The sequence below is a fragment of the Tachyglossus aculeatus genome, chromosome 21 (assembly GCF_015852505.1).
Source record: "Tachyglossus aculeatus isolate mTacAcu1 chromosome 21, mTacAcu1.pri, whole genome shotgun sequence".
Lineage (NCBI taxonomy): Eukaryota > Metazoa > Chordata > Mammalia > Monotremata > Tachyglossidae > Tachyglossus > Tachyglossus aculeatus.
The window spans coordinates 20,387,152-20,411,002 of NC_052086.1; the positions used below are offsets into that span (position 1 = coordinate 20,387,152).

General features: G+C 57.2%; 2 protein-coding genes across 2 annotated transcripts; one reads left to right on the plus strand and one right to left on the minus strand.

Moving 5' to 3' along the window:
- The first annotated feature begins 1,080 nt into the window (after nt 1–1,080).
- Nucleotides 1,081–14,753, plus strand: LOC119942889. Its single transcript, XM_038763928.1, has 18 exons — nt 1,081–1,134; nt 1,964–2,069; nt 2,417–2,526; nt 2,727–2,808; nt 3,224–3,811; nt 4,356–4,398; nt 4,818–4,959; nt 6,584–6,718; nt 7,176–7,400; nt 7,651–7,689; nt 8,203–8,385; nt 8,847–8,975; nt 9,310–9,512; nt 9,883–10,021; nt 11,346–11,429; nt 12,356–12,528; nt 12,665–12,731; nt 13,498–14,753. The coding sequence occupies exons 2-18, from the start codon at nt 2,012–2,014 to the stop codon at nt 13,786–13,788; spliced, it is 2,691 nt and encodes an 896-aa protein (XP_038619856.1). The 5' UTR covers nt 1,081–1,134; nt 1,964–2,011; the 3' UTR covers nt 13,789–14,753.
- A 609-nt stretch (nt 14,754–15,362) lies between these two features.
- LOC119942855 (zinc finger protein 805-like) lies at nt 15,363–23,616 on the minus strand. Its single transcript, XM_038763869.1, has 4 exons — nt 23,591–23,616; nt 23,060–23,187; nt 22,020–22,133; nt 15,363–15,999 (listed from the first exon to the last, which is right to left on the minus strand). The coding sequence occupies exons 1-4, from the start codon at nt 23,614–23,616 to the stop codon at nt 15,437–15,439; spliced, it is 831 nt and encodes a 276-aa protein (XP_038619797.1). The 3' UTR covers nt 15,363–15,436.
- Nucleotides 23,617–23,851: the final 235 nt, after the last annotated feature.

The following is a 23,851-nucleotide window of genomic DNA, read 5'->3' on the forward strand; positions in this document are numbered from 1 at the left end:
TCTCCCTGCAAAGAGGAAGCTTGCTCCACAGTGGAGGCCTCTGCAAAGAGGAAGCTAGCTGCACAGTGGAGGCTCCCTGAAAAGTGGAGGCTCCTTACAAAGACGAAGCTCGATGCACAGTGGAGGCTCCCTGCAAAGAGGAAACTCGCTGCACAGTGGAGGCTCCCTGAAAAGTGGAGTCTCCCTGCAAAGAGGAAGCTTGCTCCACAGTGGAGGCCTCTGCAAAGAGGAAGCTAGCTGCACAGTGGAGGCTCCCTGAAAAGTGGAGGCTCCTTGCAAAGACGAAGCTCGATGCACGGTGGAGGCTCCCTGCAAAGAGGAAGCTCGCTGCATTGTGGAGGCTCCCTGAAAAGTGGAGTCTCCCTGCAAAGAGGAAGCTTGCTCCACAATGGAGGCCTCTGCAAAGAGGAAGCTAGCTGCACAGTGGAGGCTCCCTGAAAAGTGGAGGCTCCTTCAAAGACGAAGCTCGATGCACAGTGGAGGCTCCTTCAAAGACGAAGCTCGCTGCATAGTGGAGGCTCCCTGAAAAGCGGAGGCTCTCTGCCAAGAGGGAGCTCGCTGCACCGTGGACGCTCCTGCAAAGAGGAAGCTCGCTGCAAAGTGGAGGCTCCCTGCAAAGTGGAGGCTCCCTGCAAAGAGGAAGGTCGCTGCAAAGTGGAGGCTCCCTGCAAAGAGGAAGCTCGCTGCAAAGTGGAGGCACCCTGCAAAGAGGAGCCTTGCTGCACAATGGAGAGTCCCTGCAAAGAGGAGGTTCGCGGCGAAGAGGATGCTCGTTGCAAAGTGGAGCTTCCCTGCAGAGAGCCTTGCGGAGCGCCGGGGGTTTGCAAAGGCGGGAGAGAGTTGCACGGGGATCGCGGCTGCAGGTGGGTGCAGCTCCGGTGGGAAGGCAGGAGCCTAACCCTCCGAGGATGCGGGACTCCGGAGCCTCCTCTTGCCCGTACGAGAGGCCTCCCGGGGATCCGGGCTCCCGGGGATCCGGGTTGGGCTTCCGGGCGGGCAGGGCGACGGGATCGATTCCGGGGCCGGCAGCGCACACGCTGCCGCAGACCCTCAGGGGGGGCGGCCGGAGCGGGGAGCCCTGCCGAGCCCACCCGCCACGGCCGAGGGGAGCGCAGATAGAGGCCGGAGGTAAAGGTAACCCGCCGCCATCCCATCGGGGGGCCCAGACGGCCGAAGGGCTCCCACACTTGGCGCCCCAACTCAAGCTCGACGAGGAACCTGCTCAAGAGCAGTGTCGAGCGCCCAAGAAGCTCCTACTGAGCCCACGGGGCCTTCACCGACCCCACCGCCCACTGGCCCCACTGCCCACCGACTGCCCACTGTCCCCACGGGTCTCCCACTGCCCACCGACTGCCCACTGTCCCCACGGATCTCCCAGTGTCCACCGACTGCCCACGGGCCCCACGGATCTCCCCCCGCCCCCAGGGAGCCTTCCCACTGGCCCCACGGATCTCCCAGTCCTCTCGGACCGCGCACTGGTCCCACGGTTTTCCCACCGCCTCCACGGAGCCTTCCCTGACCACGGGTTACCCACTGCCCCCACGGATCTCTCATGGTTTCTTTGGACCCCCCATTGCCCCTTCGGACTTCCCACTGAAATCCCACTGCCCCCAAGGAGCCTTCCCTGCCCGCGGACCACCCACTGGCTCCTCAAACCTCTCATTGACCCCCCTACGGACTACCTAGTGACCCCCATGGACCGCCCACTGACCCCTCGGACCTCCCACTGTCCCCAAGGAGCCTTCCCTGCCCACGGACCACCCACCGGCCCCTCAAACCTCCCACTGACCCCCCTACGGACTGCCCGGTGACCCCCATGGACCGCCCACTGACCCCTCAGATCTCCCACTGTCCCCTTGGACCTCCTAATGGCTCCACGGAGCCATATTGGTCCTGTAGCATCCCCACGAAGGCTAGCTCCTCTGAAAGAGAGCTGGCCCAGGAACACGTGTCCCCTCTGTAGGAACCAGTGGGGCTGGAGAACCGGGGTTCCCAAGGAGGGCCCTACAGGATGCCAAATACAGAGAGCAGCACCTCCTCAGAAGAGGAAGAGGAAGACTCAGATGCAGGTACGAGACAGCTGGTTCTCTGTTCCTGGAGGTGCCCGGCTGCCAGCCTACGGGGACGCCGCCCTCCATGTGTTCTCCAGGGAGCGGTCAGCTCACGGGGCTTCTCCCTTTTAGTCCCCCCAACCCGTGGCCCTCCTGAAAACACCACCGACATCCACCTTTCCCTCCGGGCCCAGCTCCTGGAGCTGGGCATTGGGCAGTGCCCGTTTTCCCAGGGAGGTGGGAGTTGGGGGGTATCACCCCCCTGGGCTCCAGCTCCCTCCAAGGACAGACCAGTTTCACTGCAAGACTGGCTGGACCCTCAAGGAACGCAGCGCTGAGTGTCTCTTCCCCCCTCCAAATTCCAGATCAAGAGACAGAGCAGCCCTCTCTCCTCTCAGGGAATCCAGGGTCCGAGCTCAGGGATCATGGCCACCACATACTGGATTCAGTCAACACTCGTCTGGGCCAGCTGCAGGTACTACTCCCCTGTGGGAAGGGGGCCAGACTCGGGGACAGTGGCAGGCGTGACCCCAGCTGTCCCTTTGACACCAGGCCACTGCCCCGCCACCCCCCCAATCATCCTTGTCCATTGATGCCCAGACCCTGCCCCCAGTGAGGGTCAAGGGCTCTCTCCCCCCGATCCCACTGGCCTATTCATCTGGGTCTCCTCTCCAGCTTCTAGGTTTGAGAGACAGCGGCAACCAGGCGGCTGGAGAGAACCCTGCCCAGAGTCCAGCCAGCCATGTCCCCCAGTCAGGTGAGGAGGAATGAGACCCCAGCCCCCCCATCCTGTCTCCAGGGAAACTGAGGCCCAGATAGAGCATTCCTACTGGAGCCCAGCTGGGAAGGATCCGATTCCCAGTCCAACACGCGTCCAGGCAGTGGGGCCCCGGGGAAATGCCAGCCATATGTTCCGGCTGAGAACTGCCATTTGGGTCTGGGCTCCAGCTGTCCAGGTCTGACCACTGGATGTCTGGGCCTGGGATCCAACTGTCTGCTGACCTCTTTCTGTCCGGGTCTGGGCTCCGGCTATCCGGGTCTGACCTCCAGCTTGGGCTAGGCCTCCCTCAGCCTTTGCGTTTCTCTTTGTGGTGGTCAGGCGGGGTCCCGCCTGGGCCCTGGAGGTGAGGCCGCCTGCTTGCCTCTGACCATCGCCTCTACTGAACTCCTAGGGGGATCCGGCCCGTTCGGCCCACGGGTGGAATGTGCCTGGAAGCTGAGCCCCTTCTTGGGCTCCAAGGCCGAGAGCCCAGGGCAGCAGAGCGATTCCCACTCCGTCGGCCCCGAGGATTTTGCTGCCTGTTTCCCGGAGGGAATGATGGAGCTACTGGGCGAGGAGGAGACGGCTCCTGGGCCTATGATGGTGGCACCAGAGGTCCCCCTTGTGCTCTCGCGAGCCGAGGTGGGGCAGGAGCAGCGTGGGGGCCTGGGCAGGCCCCGGGATGGGAGCCTGGGGTTCCTGGAAGACTGGATCTCCAGGCTAAGCCAGGGCTACCCTGCCGACATCCTCCACCCGCGGGACCCAGCATCCGCTGGGAACCGGGGCCACCTCAGTGTGCTCTGGGGAAGCCCCCGACTGGAGGAGTGTCCGGCCCCTCACCAGCCTCCTGAAGAAGGCACCGCCGAGCCTCCGGGCCCCCCAGCTTCACCCCGCGGCCTCCTTGAGCCTTCCCGGGTGGACAAGACAGGGCCCTTGCTTGGGGCCGAGGAGCCTGCTGACCAAGAAGAGGCCCAGGCCTATAGGCCACCCGCCCCACCAGGTACTGAGAAACCAATAGTACCCACCAAGGCTGAAGCCTGGCCTGCCATTCCCACTGCCACCCCCATGGAATCCCTGCCAGACACCGCCAGCCTCGGCTGTGGCGAGGAGAGGGGATGTCTGTCGGGGAACCTGAAGGTGCGGGAGGGAGGGCCCATAGGAGAACAGGTTCTGGAAGAGCCCAGGTTTCAGCTTCACCCATTTCCCTTTCTTTCTTGAGGTGGCCCGGTTCAGTCTTGTCTTTGACCCAGCCCAGTGTCTGTCTGTGGCCCTTGCCTGGTGCTTGTCTGTGGTTCTGGCCTGTGGTGACTTTCTATCTGTGGTTCCTGCCCAGTGTCTGTGTGTCTGTGACCCAGGCGCTGTGTCTATCTGCCTGTGACCCTGGCCTGTTGCATTTTTGTCTATGGGATCAACCCACTCTCTGTTTTAGCAAGATATTTTAGGTCCCTGCTCCTACTGAGGAGACAGGGCCGGAGCCCATCCTGCCCTCTGGGGGACTCTGTCCTCTGCTCTCAAGTGAAAGGGATGTCTCCTTTCCCTTGCAGCTCTCAGGCACGGCTCCGGGAGGCTCTGGGGAAACACATCCAGGTAAGTCAGAATGGCTGGGGGATGGTCCCGAGGTCCTGCCCTGGGGGTTGTAGTGGCGGGTGAGGGGGATTCAGTCAATTAGCCAGTCAGTCGCATTTATTAAGCACTTGCTGTGTGCAGAGCACTGTAGTGAGCGCTGGGGAAAGTACACTACAACAGGGTTGATAGGTACAGTCCCTGCCCTCAAGAAGCTTACAGTCTAGGAGAGACAGCCTACCACCAGGGACCTGAGTGGGGGGGTTGAAATTGGAGAAATTGTGGGGTTGGGACCAGAGGTGGGGCCTGGCGGCTGGCCCAGAGGGCACGGTAGGAATTTCATCCTCAGTCAACAGCCCAGAACAAGGGAGTCCCCTGTCATATCTTGAGACTCTTGCACCTCAGGCTATGTAGATGAGCCAAGAACCTCTCTGTCCTTCCAGATTTAGCAGCAGCAGCAGCCAGAGGACCAAAGAGGAGCTGGACACCATGGGGGCCCAGGCTGACCCCAACGGAAAGAGTCCTGCCAGGACCTGGAGGTCCGGCTGGCACATTGCCAACGAAGAGCCCTTCTGGTGGCCGGAGGTGAGCGGACAGGGAGGGGGAAACGAGGGGACCAGAGTGAAGGCACGAGGAGGACTAGCCCCTAGTCAGAGAGGCCACTACCCTGCAGGCCCTGAGGAAAGGTGAAGGTGGTTCGGGGCCTTGCCCTCATTCCCCAGGCCCCTTTCTGCTCCCATCAACTGTGCTAGAGGAATCAAGGACCCAACCTAAGACCCTGAGGTCGGGAGAGAGAAGAGGTGCAGCTGCATGGCAAGATGGACAAGAGGCTTCAGTTTTGACAGCCCTGTCCTCACCCAAGACCCAGCTACGTCTCCACTGGGGTCTTTCTGGCTGCTGTGGACAGGCGGAGCAACCTTTAGGCCCAGTGAAGTTGTGGCTGGGGGGGAGCCTGCCAGGCCAAGAAAGGTGGGACGTGGCTTCCCCTAGGAGTCGGCGGGGGACTAACCCCATGGTCCACACCAGAACTCTGCTGCCTCTCCTCCCTTCCCACTGGGGCTGAGCTGGGGACTCCTGGCCACTCTGCCCCCTTTCCCTCAACCCTCCAGTCTCTGCCAAGGGAATGCCCCCAGAGGAGTGGGAAGGGCAGGGCCAGGGGCTGAGGAGCCAAGCAAAACATGGTGTGGGGAAGGGGGGCGTGTGCTCAGTAGATCAGTAATATCAAGCACTGTACTAAGCACTTGGGAAAATACAAGTGTTGGCAGACACAATTTCTGCCCTCAAGGAGCTCACGGTCTCGTTAGTTGGGGGAGACAGACATTAAAAGAAATCACAGATAGCAGAAATAATAGAGTACTAGGATGGTTAGAGCATGAGCCTGGGATTGAGAAGGCCATAGGTTCCCATCCTGACTCCATCACTTGTCTGCTATGCGAGTCACTTAACTTCTCTGGGCCTCCGTTTACTCATTTCTGAAATGAGGACAGAATACTGGTTCTCCTTTCCTATGAGTCCCATATGGGGCAGGGACTTTGATGTGATTGTATTGTATCTATCCCAGTGCTTAGCTCCTAGTAAGTGCTTAACAGAAATCACTCTCATGGTTGTGATGTTTATTAGTAAAGGTAATAATAATAAAACAGTAGTAATGTGGTCATTGAGGGCAAAGATCATATTCTGTAAGTCTTGTATTCTCCCAAGCACTTAGCGTAATGCTGTGCACCCCAGCAATATTGCAGTTGTAGTAGTTGTCCGCTCTGTGGCCTTGGGCGATCAATTTTTCTGTGCCTCAGTCACCTCATCTGTATAACGGGGATTAAGACTGTGAGCCCCAAGTGAGACAGGCACTGTGTCCAACCCGATTTGCTTGTATCCACCCCAGCGCCTAGTATAGTGCATGGCACATAGTAAGTGCTTAACAAATACCGCAGTTAGTAGTACTAGTAGCAGCAGCACTTACTGAATGCCCATATGGCACGGTGTACTGTGCTTGAGACTTGAGAAATTCAGAACAAGAAAGTGATGCATGCCCTACCCACAAGGAGCTTCCACAGAGGTGGGGGAGACCAGAGGACCGGCCTGAGTCCGGGACAACCAGGGTAGCCCAGCAGCCCCACCAGAACCGTGGAGCCGGCTGACGCGACTGCCCGTTCTATCCCATCCGGTCCCCCGGTTCCTGACCCACTCTTGCGGTCTTGTCTCTTCACAGGGAGCACTCTACACCGGCCCTCCCAGGGCTGGCCTGGAATTACGGGGACCCCAGCAGGCTCCCAGCTGGGAGGAGGAGGGGCTGGGGATGTGGAAGCGCCGAAGGACCCTGCTGCCTGGGGCCTTCAGGTCTGAGGTGAGGCTCTGGGCCCCTTCAAGGAGGGAGGGGCGCGACTGCCCAGAGGAGAGGAGCCGGTGGGAGTGAGGATTCAGCAGGCAAGGGGGAGTTCGGGGGGGTGGGTCATGTTGCCCACAGCCTGGAGTTGGTCCTGGAAGCCTGAGAGTTTAGACTGTGGAGCTTGCTCTGCCGCATGCTGACCACTCGCCTCAGTCCAGATCTGTCCTTGCCGACCAGGTGGGGGTAGCCTTGCCCCCACAGACCCTCAGCAGGGGCCTGGCCTCCCCCAATCCCCAGGGGAGCCAGGGCTTGGTCCTTGAGGAACTGCCGGTGCAGGAGGTGAGTGGGAACCGCAAATCCCTTGCTCCTCCACTCCCTGCTTTCCCTGCTGTCCCTTTCCCTCTGACCCTGCCAGCAGACTCCTCCAGTAGGGGCAACTGAGGGCCCGGGTACTGATGGGATGGACCCCCTTTAGCTGCAGGTGGCCTGGGAGCCTCCGAGCAGGCCGCTCCTGGCCCTGAGGGCCGCAGAGCCAAAGCAGGAACCAGGGGGAAGATTCGAGGACCCGGAGAGGTGCCGGATGGACAGGGAGCCGGAGCAGCTTCAGGGGAGGGAGGAGGCAGCAGCGGCAGCGTGGACCCCGGCAGCAGCTCCAGAGAAGCTGAGAGAGGAAAACTGTCAGCAGCTGCAGGAGGAGGAGGTATTAGCACTGGGTTGGATACTTGCTAGACCAGGGCTCTGAGAGGGCCTGCCATTTCCTGCGGCAGGGATGGGAGGAGAGGGAAGAGGAGAGACTGATGGGTGGGCAGCCAGGGTCGGGATGCTGGGGGCCTTGGGTGGGACCCTGAAAAGGGGGGGGCCTAGTAGGGTGCTCTGGGGACTCTGGGGGTTGGGGGGAGGGAGGTCTGTGGATGGAGAAGCCGGCCTCCAGCCCGAACTCTGTGTTCCAGGATGCAACACTGGCCCAGCTGAGGCAGGAGCTTGGAGAGGTTAGTCGGGGGCCTTGCTTTCCGAGTGATGTGGGGCGGAGCTGGGATGGGAATGACACTGGCCCGTTATCCTGGGTTCCTGGGGTGGTGGGTCTGGGGCAGGATTTAGAAATTGTCCCTGCTGCTGCACCTCACCTTCCTTCAACCCACCTACCCCGGGACAGATGGCGGCCAGCCCCGGGCATCCTGCCGGGTGTGGCCAGTCTCGGGGCCCCTGGGAGCCAGTGCTGGCCTCTCCAAGCGATGGCTGCCAATGCTGAGAGAAGGAGTAGGGGAGCGGGGCAGTGGAGAGAGTGAACTTCTCCCTTTGCCCCTTCCCTCTGGGGAGGTGCCCTGAGGGTTGAGAAGAGCTGGGTACTTCAGGCTTCCAGGCCTCCTTCCTCTCGGCCACTCCCGTTACTCCAGGCTGCGGGGAACGAGCCTGCTCCCTCAGCCCCCGGCCTGACCCCAGCACTCCCGGGCCCGGCTGGCCACCGACCCGGTGTGGCGCGGTCCGGTGCTCGTCCCTCACAGGCCCAGCGTGCCCTGCTGGAGGAGCAGAGCCGGTGGGAGGACGAGAAGCAGGTGGCACTGCAGCAGCAGCGGGAGATGCTGCAGGAGCAGAGCCGGCAGGCCCAGGCGGAGGCCGGGGCGGCCCTGGAGACGGAGCGGCAGGCCGGCCGGGCTCTGCAGGGTCGCGTGGCGGAGCTGCAGGCGGTGAGAGCCGGGGGCAGGGCGGGACATGGGTAGCCCGGGGGAGAATTTTCCCCCAGCTGCCCGAGCCACTGACTTACCTGTAGCCTGGCCCATGACTGCCCAGAGGGCCGACCTTCGGCCTCCTGGGCAGGCCAGCCAAGGTCCCCTGGGATCTGCCCGCCCATCCCCGAGCCTGTAATTCCAGCTTGCAGGGCTGCGGGCCTCGGCCTCATCTGGGGCTGGCCCCGTGGATCGTATTGGGCCGAGGCCCGTGGATTTGTTCTGGTCATCGTGGGGTCCCAGGTCTGACAGATACCAGGCTGACCATTCCTCAGCAGTGGGGTTGGAGGCTGGCATGGGAAACCACACCCATCTCTCCGGCCATCCCTGTCCTCCCTTTGGCCCCGGAGGTTCGGGAGGCGGACGGGGCAGACTCTGGAATCGGCCGGTCCCCACGGCCCCAACCCCTGTCTTCGCTGCAGCAAGTGGAACAGCTGGAGCGCCACGTCCAGCAGCTGCAGGACAAGAAGGAGAAGGAGACCCAGCTGCGGCTTCACCTGCAGGAGCAGCTGCTGGAGAAGACCAGGGTGCTGCGGGAGGAGGCCAACCAGGTGAGGGCCGGCCAGGGACCCCAGGCCCCAGACGGTCTGTCGACTGGAGGGCCCCACCCCTGCCTCACTTTTTTCCCCATAGCCCCAGGCCCGGTGAGTCTGAGCCCCCATGGTCCATCTGCGGGCAGTGAGGGAGGCCAAAAGGGAAGATCATCCTCCCCATCTGGACAAGCCCGCTGAGCCCTCCCACTCCCCCGGGGGACCTGCAGCTGGGAATAGGACCCAGGTGTCCTGATTCCCCCTTCCAGCGGGATGGGGCGGCCTAGTGAAGGGGGGTTCGGAGGGTGGCCCCTGATGCCTGGGCGGGGCCCTCCGGGCTCTGATCTTGGCACAGGAGCGAGCCCGAGACCACGAGCGCTGGGGGACCGAGGTCCAGCAGCTGCGGGCTGACCTGAGGGAGGTGTCGGGCCGTGAGGAGGCTGTGTTGGCCCAGCTGGAGCGGGCAGATAGGGCGGTGGCCCTGACCTGTCAGCAACTTCAGAGCCTGCTCCCAGAGCCGCTGGCCAGCCCCCTTGCCCTGGCCGCCGCAGCCCGTGGGTGAGTGCCGCCCCTTGCCCCCGCCGTGCCCCTCGAGTGCAGGGAGCTTCTGTTCGGCCGCAGTTCCCCCGCCTTGGGCCTCGCCAAAGGCTGGGGAAGAAGGGAAGGAGGGGGGGGATACGGGTCCAAGACCCCCAGCGAGATGGGCCAGAGCCCCACTGCCATCCTCAAGTCGGAGTGGGTGTCGGCCCCACAGCCCCTCCACAAAGGAGCCACCAACCTGAGCATGGCCAGGCCTTGAGGTTTCCTATTACGCTGGAACCGGAGCCTGTGCCCCTCGCCTTTGGGTCGCTGGTCTCGGGGGGGCCTGCGCATGGGGTGAGGGATGGGGGAGCATGTCCGCTCTCAAGCCCGGACTCGTTTCTGCCAGCAGGCCCAGCCCTCTGCCCCTGAGCCCAGTGCTCCAGCTCCTGTGGGGCCTGGGCACGGCTGTCCAGCGTCACCTCCGCGGCGTAGAGCACGAGGCCGAGGCCCAGCGATACGCCATCATGCAACTTCAGAGAGAGAAGGTTTCTGGGGTGGCCACGGGGGCCGAGGAGCCAGGAATGGGGTGGCGGGGCAGATGGGGGCGATGGGGCCCGGCTCAGCCCCACGGTCCAAGCGCACACCCCTTTGGGATCCGGAGCACCCCATGGACAAGCTAGAAAAGAGCAGTGGTGTAAAGAGACGCTCAAAATGTGTGACAGAAGTGGGTAGTTGGTAGTCATGTCAAATCGTGTTGTGCTTAGTCAAGAGAGGGAGGCAGGAGATAAGCACTGTGAGCAAATAAGGCTAGAAATCCAAGTTCAAGGGCATTGCAGAAGGGCATGAAAGGGGGAACTGGCTTAGTCGGGGAAGGATTGTTGGAGATGTGATTTTAATAAGGGTTTGAATTCAAAGGTGGGGAGAGTGGCGGTCTATAGGATACAAAGCAGGCAGGATGTGAGCAAGAGGTAGGTGAGATTGAGGTTCAGTGAGTAGGTTGGTGTTAGAGGAGCAGAGTGAATGTGTTCTATTTATTTTATTTTGTTAGTATGTTTGGTTTTGTTCTCTGTCTTCCCCTTTTAGACTGTGAGCCCACTGTTGGGTAGGGACTGTCTCTAGATGTTGCCAATTTGTACTTCCCAAGCGCTTAGTACAGTGCTCTGCACATAGTAAGCGCTCAATAAATACGATTGATGATGATGATGATGGTGGGTTGTAGGAAATCAGGTGAGATAGAAGGGGGCAAGGTGATTGAGTGCTTCAAAGCCGATGGCAAGGAGTTTCTGTTTGATATGGAGGAGGGTGGGCAACCACTGAAGGTTCTTGAGTGGGGAGACCTGGACTGGACTTTTTTTAAAAGAGTGATCGGGGTGGTAGAGTGAAGTATGGACTGAAGTGGGGAGAGAGAGAAGGCAGGGAGGTCAGCAAGGAAGCTGATGAAGTAGTCTAGGTGGGATAGGGGAAAGTGGAGCCTAGCGTAAATGAGCTGGGGGAGACTGGAATCCCCGGCCGGAGGGTGGGGGGCTGGGGGAGGGGAGTACAAAAGGCCCTTGGAGGAGGTAGGGGAGGGAACCTCCTGACTTGGTGGCCACTGCCACACCTTCTCTGCCCAGCTTTGCCCTGGCCTGTGAGCCAGGGACGGTGAGCTCAGAATCCCTCTGCCTGACCAAGGGAGCCCTGGAGGCAAGGCTGTGGTGAGGAGCGTAAAAAGTGTAGGACTCCCAGCCGCAGAACCCTGCCCCTCCCCAGCGCCCTACTTCCCCCCGGTCCGTCTGTCCTGTCATCCCAGCCAAAAGTGGCCAAGTTTCTTCCTGGGCAGACAGTCCCCCAGTCCCCTGCTCCCCCCAGCACTACCTTGCACCCCCGCAGGAGTGGATACTTCGAAGACAAAAGGAGCAGCTCCAGCTGGAGGCCCCAGAGGCGCCGGAGGCCCAGCAAGCCCGGCTGAGTCAGGTGAGCTCACCTTCTGCCCCAGCACCCGAGCCAGTCAGTCATATTTATTGAGCGCTTACTGTGTGCAGAGGTACTGTGTAGTAAGCTTTTGGGAGAGTACAACAGACACTTTCCCTCCCCACAACGAGCTTCAGTCTAGAGTCCCGACTCCCCCCACACAGGCATCATCCCAGGGGGCTGACCAGAGGCCTGACCCTGGGTCAGCTGTGCCTATCTCTATGACCCAAGGGTGCTGCCTCCAGGATGCTCCCCTTCCATCCTCCCCGAGCTCACCATCCACTCCTTCCCACTCTCACTCTCTCTGATGGGGTGTGGGGCCACTTTAAACTCTGAGCAAGGAGCCCTCCAGATTGGAAGCTCCTTGAGGGCAGAGACTGGATCAACTGCTGTGCTTTCCTAAGCGTACAGGGTTCTACACACAGTAGGTGCTCAACAGATTCATTCAGTCGTTTTTATTGAGTGCTTACTGTGTGCAGAGCACTGTACTAATGCCACTGGTCAACCTTCCATTGCTTACTTGAGAGGGCATTAAAATATCCCTGGCCTAGGGGCAGCAGTGGGGAAAGTTTGTGTGTGGGGGTGAGAGGGGGGGTCTCAGAAATCTTTTACCCCGCCCCCACCCCTGAATGAGCTGAGGGTGGCCCTGGAGACCCAGGATAAGAAATCTGGGCAGTAGTGCTGCCAAAGACTGCCCCCATCCCAGCACCCCAAGCCTCCTGCTGCCCACAGAGAGCCAAGATGACCCCAGGTCACCCACAAGCTCCGGGGCAGCGGTTCCCCACAAAGAGCGGTTCCCAGCCTAAGCCCTGGGCCTCCCTGCCTTTCTGGGTTGCCCGGCCTGTCCCTCCCTTCACCTCACTGACTCTCTTCCCTGGGCAAGGGCCGGGACCCCGACTGACCCTCATTCTCCCCTCTCCCTCTGCCAGGAGCACACCAGCCAGAGACACGGCCAACCCGCCGGACTGGGGCCTCAGCCGCTGGCCCCTCCCCAGCCGGAGCTGCTGTGGGCTTTGCAGAGGAACCTGGGCCCCTGGAGGGAGGAGATGGCCGGACAGATGACCCGGCCCCCCCAGGAGGATCTGGCCGTAGAACTGGATAGGTAAGGTTGGTTGGCTTAGTGAGAGGTTGGTCTCCTGAGGCAGACGGAGCTTTGTGCTCTCCCTGAAGGGGAGCTGCCTGGACAGCGCTTCCCATGCCCCCTGTTAGCTGGCGCCTGACCCGCCTCTCCTCCCCAGGCGCCAGTTCGGACAGGCCCACCTAAATCTGGAGCATCTGGAGTTGAACCCAGGATTGTGGACCTTGGTAAGATTGCTAGGAACGTCCCAGAAGGGTGTGGGGAGTGCCTAGAGAGGCACCACCCTTGAGAGAAGGTGGGAGAGAAGTGTGTGCACCAATCTCCCGAGCACCCCAAGCACCCCAGTTGGGACAGCAGCAGCCTAGGGGGTGGGGGATGCTTAAGGCGGCCTGTAGGACCTACCTCCTCTTTCCCTCTGGGAGTGAAGACGGCGAGTCTGTCCACTCTTTTTCCTCGCCACCCACCCTGTGGGTCCTGCCCCCACTTAGACCCTACAGGGTTAGGCCCCCTGCTACTTCTAACCTAGCTGTGGGCAGAGTGCTCTGGGCCAGGCCAAAAGCCTGCCAGACCCCTTGGGCCAGGCCGGGCCGGTTATCCAGAGAGCAGGTGAGAAGGCCAGGAGCCAGGGCAGGGAGCTACTGGGCCCTGCTCCCCCAACCGCAGGCCAACAGACTGTGCTATACCGTGCCCAAGTTCCCCATCCCAGCCCTGGGTATAGGCTGTGTCAATCAATCAATCAATCAATCAATCATATTTATTGAGCGCCTACTGTGTGCAGAGCACTGTACTAAGCGCTTGGGGAGTCCTTTGGCCTGCACATGGTCGCCCAAGGCCCGAGGAGGGGGCAGGCAGTAACCTAAAGTGAAGTCAGGTGTTCCTAGGGGGCTCCTGCTCTCCACGTCCCCCTCCCTGCCCGCTCCCACATCCCTACTGGTGCCTGGGTGGGTCCCCGTGCTCATTCCTCCTTGCCTCACTCTGCCATTTCTTCCTCAGAGGCGCTTCAGCCCCGACTTGCCTCTCACGCCCTACTTCCTGATGAGCAGCCCCTGGCACCACAACTGGCCCCTGAGGGCAGAGCCATGGGCATTCTTCCCCAGGGCAGCGGCCCAGGCCGTAGGCCTGCAGCCGGAGGCTAGAGCCAACGAGCAGGCCGTGGCCCCGGGCCCGCCCCATCAAGGCCGTGGCGGCTGCCTGTCCCAGGCCCCCCGGAGGCCCTGGCTCAGTCCCTCCTCCAGGGAGCGGGTCCAGCGAGCCTCTGCTGCTGCCAGGGGCTTCCACCTGTAAACGGCACCAGAAGGCCAGTGTGCCCCCCTCCCCATACCCCAGTCCCCCTTTTCCCTCCCCGCCTCCAAACACAACAGGCCAGCCTGCTCCCGCTGCCAGTAAAGGCTGGAGAAGGTTACTCAGGATTTCCACTTAATCTGCCCAAACAGGTAGGGTGAGCGTAGCAAGCTACCCCCTGGCCCGCAGGCAGGGCCTCGAGCCAAGTACAGCCCATGCTGCCCTTCCCCTTAAGGAGGTCCAGGCTGAAACAGCGCCAGTGTCATCATCACCCACCCACCCCCCGCTGCCCACCCCATTGTAACCTCAGCCCACCATCCGTCAGAGGGGCCACTGCTTGCCAAGTTAAGAGGGGCCCAGCCCTCAAAAAGTGCCATATTCACCATGATTGGAGCAGCCCAGCTGCCCTTAACATGGTGGCGGAAGCCACTTCCTGTCTGCCACTTCACTGTGGCATTCATTCCAGGCCCACCTGTTAGATGAAAGTAGATGTTTACCTTTGAAAGTTGGCTTGGGTTGTTTTTCACGAGGGAGCAGAGAGCCAGATCGGTCTCAGTTAAGGAAGCCATCGCAGATCGGAGGGAAAGGACGAGGAAAATCTCAGTCCCCCTGAACGGGGAAAACCCCCCGCTGCCATTTGAGACAAGCACAGAGTTCCTGTACAACCAGCTTGGGAAGCCAAACCGCAGCCCAGCCCCCTCTCCCCGTCCCAGGTGACAACAGGCCGTTCTCTGGATCTGTGAGGTAAATCCCCCAGGGCCCTTCGGATATCCTGCCTGGGCCACCATGGGCAGACATGGTCTGTCAGCTGGTAGCCGCGGGCACTAAACCAGTCTCACTCCACTTGGGCATATCTCAAAAACACCAGACTCTGCCAGTTGACTTGAGGTTAGTGTTCCCTCAGGAAGCAGCGTGGCCCAGTGGAGAAAGCACAGGCCTGAGGCATAGGGGACCTGGGTTCTAAGCTCTGCCACTTGCTCTACCAAATATTCACCCAAGCTCTTAGTATAGTATACTCAATAAAGTTGATTGCCATTTGACATTGTGTGATTCACTTCTCTGCCTCAGTTTTCTCTTATGTTAAAGATTAAATATTTGTTCTCCCTACCCCTTAGACTGTATCCGACCTGATTATCTTGTATCTACCCAAGCAGTTGGCACATAGTAAGAGCTTAACAAATAACATAATTATTATTATTCCCTTCCCTTCCACACCCTCCCTGGCCCTCAAGGAACAGTAAGCGCTATTGCACAGAGTTCAAGTTTTCTTGCAGTCCCTGCTAAGTCATATTTCACATTAGGATTGTGTCAGCGGCTAAAAATGGCAATTCAAGCAGCCCACACTGCTGGCAGCAGCTACCTCAGTCCCAGGTGATGGGAGGGACCTCTGCTGCCTGTCCACATGGCCTCAATGTGCAGACCAGAGGCCTGGCCAGGCTCCTCTCCTGGGACACTCAGGGCAGGTAGGCAGGAAACAGGAAGCAAGACCAAAGAAGACCGTCCTTCCAAAGGGGAACTCTCCAATGCTCAGCCTGTTTCAGCCTTCTCCATGCCCCATGATTTCTCTGTTGGCTGTGTTTTAGCCAAGGTTTTCAGCTCCCACCTGTTCTGTAGCCCTAGTCTCCACAGACAGCGGGCAGGGCAGACCTACTTACGGGTCCGGAGCATTTGTAGGACGGGAGAGGAACTGGGAAGAACATACCAGCAGGGCATTCCCTATGCTAGCCAGGTGAAGTCTTGCCGTCCTCAGCTCCTGGACGATGCTGCCGATATTCTCCTTCAGGCTCTGAGCCTGCCGCTGGAGCGCTGGAAGTTCTGGGCCCTCTGCTCTCTGGAGGGCCGGCTCATGGGTCAAGTCCACTCCAAGCCCTCCACAGGACCCCGAGGAGCCGCCTGGGCCATGAACCAAGGGCTCGTCCCGCTCCGCAGCTGGGGATCTAGCCCAGGAAGCTCCAGACAAAGAGACCCTGTCCCCAGTGTCCTTGCTTCTGGGCCCTGTCCCATCCTGAACGGCCCTACCCAAGGGGAGGTTCTCTTCTTCTGCCTCCTTGTTGGCGCTTCCTCGCTCTTCTTCGTACTGCAGCTCTGCCTCCCGGGCCCACGGACAGCGGGAAGGAGTGTGTGACGGCTGGAGGAAGCCCGGTAGAAATGGATCATCAGAGGAGGGCTCCAATGAGGTTGAGGAGAATGCGAGCAAGGCGGTGGGCTCGGCGTCTGTGGAGGTCAAGAACAGGAAATTATAAGCCTAAAAACCTCTTAAATGAGGTGGGAAGACAAGGGCCTAGGAATCAGAGGGTCTGCCACCTGCCTGCTGGGTTACCTTGGGCAAGTCACTTCTCTGTGCCTCCATTTCCTCTTCTGTTAAATGGGGATTAAATGCCTGTTTGTCCTCCTGCTTAGACTGGGAACCCCATGTGGGACTGGGGACTGTGTCTGACCTGATACCCCAGCACTTTGCTCAGTGCTTGGAACACGTTAAGCATTTAACAAATATGACATTGATTATGTTAGGGAATAGGTCCAACCCAGCCCAATCTCACCCTCAGGAGCTTTCAGGGTAACAGGAGGGTCCAGATGCTCACCCCAAAATAAAAATGCTCATACAGCTACAGAAGTTACAAGACAATGGTGATGACGATGATGGTATCTGTTAAGGACTTGCTATGTGTCAAGCGCTGTTCTAAATGCTGTGGTAGATACACCCCAATTAGGTTGGACACAGGCCCTGTCCCACATGAGGCTCACAATCTTAATCCCCATTTTAAAGATGAGGAACTGAGGGAAAGAGAAGTTGCGTGACTTACCCAAGGTCACACAGCAGACAGTGGCAGCACGGGGATTAGAACACAGGTCCTACTGACTCACAGGCCTGGGCTCCATCCCCTATGCCATGCTGCTTCTCTGAGTGTATTGCTATGAGGGAGATGTGCTTGATTCAAGACCCTGCCCCCTAAGGATTTTCATTCGCTTTCAGCTGTCAGAGCCCACCTGACCTCCACAAGTCAGGAGCTCCCAAGCTTCCAGAAAAACTATAATATATTGAAAAACCCTGAACAACTGACTGGACCTCACAGGGTGGCTCAGTGAAAAGAGCCCGGGCTTTGGATTCAAAGGTCATGGGTTCAAATCCCAGCTCCGCCACTTGTCAGCTGTGTGACTTTGGGCAAGTCACTTAACTTCTCTGGGCCTCAGTTTCCTCATCTGTAAAATGGGGATTACGACTGTGAGCCCTCCGGGGGACAAGCTGATCACCTTGTAACCTCCCCAGTGCTTAGAACAGTGCTTTGAACATAGTAAGCACTTAATAAATGCCATTATTATTATTATTATTATCTTCACCAGACCCAAAATCCCTCCTTGAATTCCCAATTACCCAGAGCTTCCTCCATTCTACCTGTCAGGGCTGACAAAGGAAAATCCACCTCAGAGGCTTTTCCCTTGCTGGCCCCCAGTTGGAGTCAGCAGTGGGCAATATGGGCAGGAGTGGGGAGAGGGAGGATGGCCTGGCCTAAATCAACAGCAGAGACACCCACCCCTGGCTTTTCCAGCCCAAGGCCTTCCCTTCCTGCCACCTGGGAAGACACGTGATTATGCACCTAGAAATGGCAGACCTAGGACTTGCTGCTGCGATCAATCAATCAATCGTATTTATTGAGCGCTTACTGTGTGCAGAGCACTGTACTAAGCGCTTGGGAAGTACAAGTTGGCAACATATAGAGATAGTCCCTACCCAACAGTGGGCTCACAGTCTAAAAGGGGGAGACGGAGAACAAAACCAAACATACTAACAAAATAAAATAAATGGAATAGATATGTACAAGTAAAATAGAGTAATAAATATGTACAAACGTATCATCATCATCAATCGTATTTATTGAGCGCTTACTATGTGCAGAGCACTGTACTAAGCGCTTGGGAAGTACAAATTGGCAACATAGAGAGGCAGTCCCTACCCAACAGTGGGCTCACAGTCTAAAAGGGGGAGACAGAGAACAAAACCAAACATACTAACAAAATAAAATAAATAGGATAGATATGTACAAGTAAAATAAATAGAGTAATAAATATGTACAAACATATATACATATATACAGGTGCTGTGGGGAAGGGAAGGAGGTAAGAAGGGGAGGATGGAGAGGGGGACGAGGGGGAGAGGAAGGAAGGGGCTCAGTCTGGGAAGGCCTCCTGGAGGAGGTGAGCTCTCAGCAGGGCCTTGAAGGGAGGAAGAGAGCTAGCTTGGCGGATGGGCAGAGGGAGGGCATTCCAGGCCCGGGGGATGATGTGGGCCGGGGGTTGATGGCGGGACAGGCGAGAACGAGGTATATACATATATACAGGTGCTGTGGGGAAGAGAAGCTATGTACACTGATGTATATAGTCAACAGCTGCACTCACTTCCACACACCTCTCCTTCCCTTCTAACTCCATTGGTCCTTCTTTCCCATTGCTGCCCCACACTCTCCATCTCCTGGTTCAACCCCCCCGCCTCCCAATCCGTTCACTCTCATCCAACCCCTCCCTATTCCCCAGCCAAGTTCAGCCTAGGAACCCCTGCTCCTTTGCGTTCCTGACCCAGGCACTAGTCCTCACCATCCCTGAAACCTAGTTTGCCCCCAGGCAACACTGCATTCCTTGCCACTCTCTCCCAAGTAAGGTAGCTCATCTAACCCGGTTAAAATAAAGCTTTTAAAATTCAATTTGGAGAACAATTATTTAAATGGGAAAATTCTTATTGCTGGAATGGAACAGCGTAATAACAATAAAGTACTTTTGCTAATGACATGGGCTTGAAGCTCGGTACGTGTTCTGGGTTCTGGCCCTAACTTACCTAGGCACTTGTCAGCTCTATCCTTCAATGTAGTATTTGTAAAGTAAAAGTTGTATTTGCTGGTAAGACCCTCTATCATTGATTTTGTACAGATTTATTACTCCATTTTACTTGTACATATTTACTATTCTATTTATTTTATTTTGTTAATATGTTTGGTTTTGTTGTCTGTCTCCGTCTTCTAGACTGTGAGCCCGCTGTTGGGTAGGGACCCTCTCTACATGTTGCCAACTTGTAATTTCCAAGCGCTTAGTACAGTGCTCTGCACACAGTAAGTGCTCAATAAATATGATTGAATGAATGAATCTCACTTCCCACTCCCCAAGACTCACCATCCTACCCTCCCCACCCCTTCTCTTTCTCTTCCTCCAATTGCCTAAAGTCATCATGCCCCATTTGGTCTCCATATCCCAACTACCTTCTCATGATGCACAGATTGTAGACCCTCCTCTTAAATCAACTCCCTCACTCCCCCTACCCCTCTGCCAATCTCATACCACTAACCCATAGCCCTGGATCACCTCCACAACATGCTTCCTCCACTTCCCCAAAACTGCTGTTGGAAAACCAGGCAACAGTCTGCCCTCATTTATCTCAGCTTCATCCTCACCTCTTTTGATTCTGCCCTCTCCCCTGACCTAGCAACATGATTTCTCCATCCTTACTGACTCCCATCCCCATTGCCTATGCCAGCTTTTTCAGACATTAAACTCCCTCCTCCAATCTCTGTACCCACTCCTCATCTCTTGCCCCTAATGACCTGGCTATGTACTTTATTCAGAAAAGTGAAGCCGTCAGGTATACCCTCCCTAAGATCTCCCCTTCTCCTCTCCAGTCCCTCTCTCCTCCTGCCCCTTTTTCAACAATCCCATCTTTCCCAGCAGCAACTCAAGAGATCACCACCTCCCCTCAAAATCTACCTCCTCCAACGCCATCCCTTCCCACCTTTTCAAAATAATTATCCCCTCCCTGATCACCATTTTCAACCATTCACTTTCCAATGGCTCCTTCCCCACTGCTTTCGAACATGCTCGTGTATACCCCACCCTTTCCTAAAAACCCATCCTTGACCCCACTGCTCCCTCAGTTACTGCCCCATCTCCCTCCTACCATTCTTCACCAAACTCCTGGAGTGAGCTGTCTACACCCGCTGTCTCCACTTCCCCTCCTCCAATTCTCTTCTTGACCCCCTCCTATCTGGCTTCCACCCCCTTCATTCCAGTGAAACTGCCCTCTCAAAGGTCACCAGTGATCTCCTTGCCAAATTCAAAGGCTTCTAGTCCATCCTAATCCTTCTTGATCTCTCAGCTGCCTTCAACACTGTGGACTACCTCCTGGAAACATTATCTAACCTTGACTTCACTGACATTGTCCTCTCCCAGTTCTCCTATCTCAGTGGCCACTCCTTATTCTCATTCGCTGGCTCCTCCTCTGCCTCCCACCCTCAAACTGAGAGAGTCCCTCAAGGCTTAGTTCTGGGTCCCCTTCTATTCTCCACCTACCCCCACTCCCTTGGGGAACTCATCCTGTCCCACAGCTTCAACTTGACTCCCAAATCTACCTCTCCATCTTGAAGCTCTCTCCTGCCTTGAGGACATCTCTACTTGGATATCCTACTGACACTTCAAACTCAGTATTTCCAAAACTGAACTCACCTTCCCTCCCAAGTCCCGTTCTCCACTGGCTTTCCTATCACTAAAGAGGCCTTCCCCGATTAAGCCCTCATTTCCACTACTTCCTCTCCCTTCTGCCTTTGCATACAGATTTGCACCCTTTATTCACCACTCCCTCAGCCCCACAGCACTTTTGTATATACCTGTACATTATTTATTTATATTAATATCTGTCTCCCTCTCTACACTGTAAGCTTCTTGTAGGCAGACAACACATCTATCAACTCTCCTATGCTGTACTTTCCCAAGCACTTAGTACAGTGTTCTGCACACGATAAGCGCTCAATAATATGAGTGATTAATCTGCTTGATCACTGTTGACACCACCAACTTCCTGTCTGTCTCACAAGCCTGCAACTTTGGTATTACCTTTGACTCATCTCTACCTTTCAATCCACATATTCAGTCAGTCACCAAACCCTGTCAATTCTATCTTCACATCTCCAGAATCTGGCACATTTTTTTAATGACATTTATTAAGCACTTACTATGTGCAAAGCACTGTTCTAAGTGCTGGGGAGGTTACATGGGGATCAAGTTGTCCCACGGAGGGCTCACAGTCTTAATCCCCCATTTTACAGATGAGGTAACAGGCACAGAGAAGTTAAGTGACTTGCCTAAAGTCACACAGCTGACAATTGGCAGAGCTGGGATTTGAACCCATGGCCTCTGACTCCAAAACCCAGGCTCTTTCCACTGAGCCACGCTGCTTCTCATTTCTTCTACATCTCGTGGCTCAGTGGAAAGAGCCTGGGCTTTGGAGTCAGTGGTCATGGGTTCAAATCCCAGCTCCGCCAATTGTCAGCTGTGTGACTTTGGGCAAGTCACTTCACTTCTCTGTGCCTCAGTTACCTCATCTGTAAAATGGGGATTAAGACTGTGAGCCTCACGTGGGACAACCTGATCACTCTGTAGCCTCCCCAGTGCTTAGAACAATACTTTGCACATAGTAAGTGCTTAATAAATGCCATCATTATTATTATTATTATCTAAACTGCCACCACGGTGGTCCAAGCACTTGCCATATGTGGACTCAACTACTGCATGAGCTTCCTCACTGACCTCCCTGCCTCCAGCCTTGCCCCTCTCCAGTCCATACTTCATTCGCTGCTCGGACCACTCTGCAGACATCTCCCCCCTCCTCAAAAATATCCAATGGTTGCCCATCCATCTCCACATCAAGCAGAAACATATGACCAATAACTTTAGGGAACTCAATCAGCTCTCTTCTCCCTCTTACCCTCGCTTCTCTCACTGCAACCCAGCGGATACACTTCACTCCTGTAATACCAACCTACTCAATGTACCTCACTCTCGTCTCTCTGACCGTGGACATTTTGCTCACGCCCTCCCTCCTCTTTCATATCCAACATCTACCCATCTTTAAAGCCCTATTAAAATCACATCTCCTCCAGGAAGCCTTCCCTGACTAATCTCTCATCTCCCCACATTATCCCCGCCTCCAGTTAGGTCACCTATGCACTTGAGCCCTTACCCACTAAGCATTTAGTTACTCACACTACCCCCACCCTTACAACATACATATGTTCATACTCGGTTGTTTTCCTCCAACATGAAATTTATTTTAGTATGTCTCCCCTGCTAGATTGTAAACTCCTTGAGTGTAGGGATCTAGACTGTTAACGACTGTACTCTCCCAAGCACTTGGCTCAGTGCTTTGCACAAAGTAAGCGCTCAGGAAAAGCTATTGACTGATGATTGGAGTCACTGACCTGGAGGGAAGCATTTCCAGTTTGCTCCTGCCCTTGAGCTCAGGGCAGCCCGGGCCCACGGCTCTTCCCCTCGCTCAATCTGGAACACGAGATCTGGCTTGGTCTCAGCCCAACCTGAACCGGGAAGAGACAGTGACTAGGAGTCTGTGACCCAGAGATACCTTACCCCCTCCCCATTCCTCCCTGATCCCCACCCACCACTGTCCACCCCTACAGAGACCCCACAGCCCCTCTTCCTTGCTTTGGGTCCATTTTCTAATCCTGGCTCTGCCACTTGTCTGCTGTGTGACCTTGAGCAAGTCACTTCACTTCTCTGGGCCTCAATGATCTCATCTGTATAAATGGGGATTGAGACTGTGAGCCCAGATGGGGCAGGGACCGTAGCCAACCTGATTTGCTTGTATCCATCCCAGCGCTTAGTACAGTGCCTGGCATAAAGTAAGCACTTAATGAATACCACAATTATAGTTGTTATTTAAGCCCGATGGGTCTTCGGGAGGCAGGAAGGCCGGTGGAGGTTGGGGCTGTGAGAAGCCAAAAACTGCCCCCTGTGAGGGTGTGAGGGGCTGTTGACGGCAGCTCGGGCCCAAACATGCAGGTCACACCGATTCCAAGTGGGTCTCGGGGAGGCAGGGAGGCCGGTGGAGGCTGGAGCTGTGAGAAGCCAAGAGCCGCCCCCTGTGAGGGGTGGTGATGGCAGCTTGGGCACCAATCACACCAAATCTGAGATGGGAGGGAGTCACAGATGGAGCCGCAGCGAGGCCAATTTACAAGCAATAAGGCTTTACAACTGAGGGCAGCACCATTGAAGGAGGCTCGGTCTAGGTCCTGAGACTTCTGGGTGTGGGGCAGGGGCAATATAGGTCCCTATATAGCCCAATATAGATCCATTAGTCCAGGGCAGGGAGGAGGATAAAGAATAGAAGTTCCTCCCTTAACTCCCCGACACCAGCCCTGGATGGGGCCATTCCGGACAGCCCGTTGTCCCCGCAGCTCCTGCTACTTGTGACTCCGGGGTGGGGGGGAGACCCCTTACTCACCTAGAGAGCGCAGGGCCATGTAGTTGTCCCTCATCACATCCTTGTAAAGCTGCTGCTGCCTCGCTGACAGCGCCCTCCACTCCTCCTCACAGAAATAGACGGCCACCTCCTCGAAAGCCACCTGCAACGGCAAACAGCCCCCTGAAGGCCTGGCACCAGTTAGGCCCAAGGCCTCCTCCTCGGGTGGAGCTGGGACTGGTCCCACCCCCCAGACATCCTCACACCCCCCTCATTCCCCCTACACACACACACACACACACACACACGCACATACACACACCCAACACACAGAGGCCTAGCTGGTCGCCCACAGGCCCAGAGGGCCGTCGATCCTGGGCATGCCCTGCCCCAGCAGCCCCGTGGCGAGCTGCTTTTTCCGGACGTCCTGGGCCTCCACCAACTTGGCCTGGAGTGCTCTCAACCATTCACTCAGTTGTATTTACTGAGCCCTTACTGTTTGCAGAGCACTGTACTGGGCGCTTGGGATCATGTAATAGAGGAGGAGGAAGGGGAGGGGTTGGGGGCCATACCCGGGTTGGCGCCTGTCCTCCGGCCATGTCTGGCAGCTGCCCACAGAACAGGCCGGAGTCCGGGAGGCTTCGGGCCCAGCGGGGAGGCCTCGCACCCCTCTGGTCCGGTCTGTCCGGCCTGTCCGGTCCGTCCGGCCTGTCCGGCGCCTGCGCCCGGACTGCTTCCCCAGAGACAACGAGCCAAGGGGCGGAGCTGTGGTGGGGAGGGAGGCAACCATGGGAAAAGGACCCCGGTTCCCGGCCCCCAGCTCCCGGCCCCTGA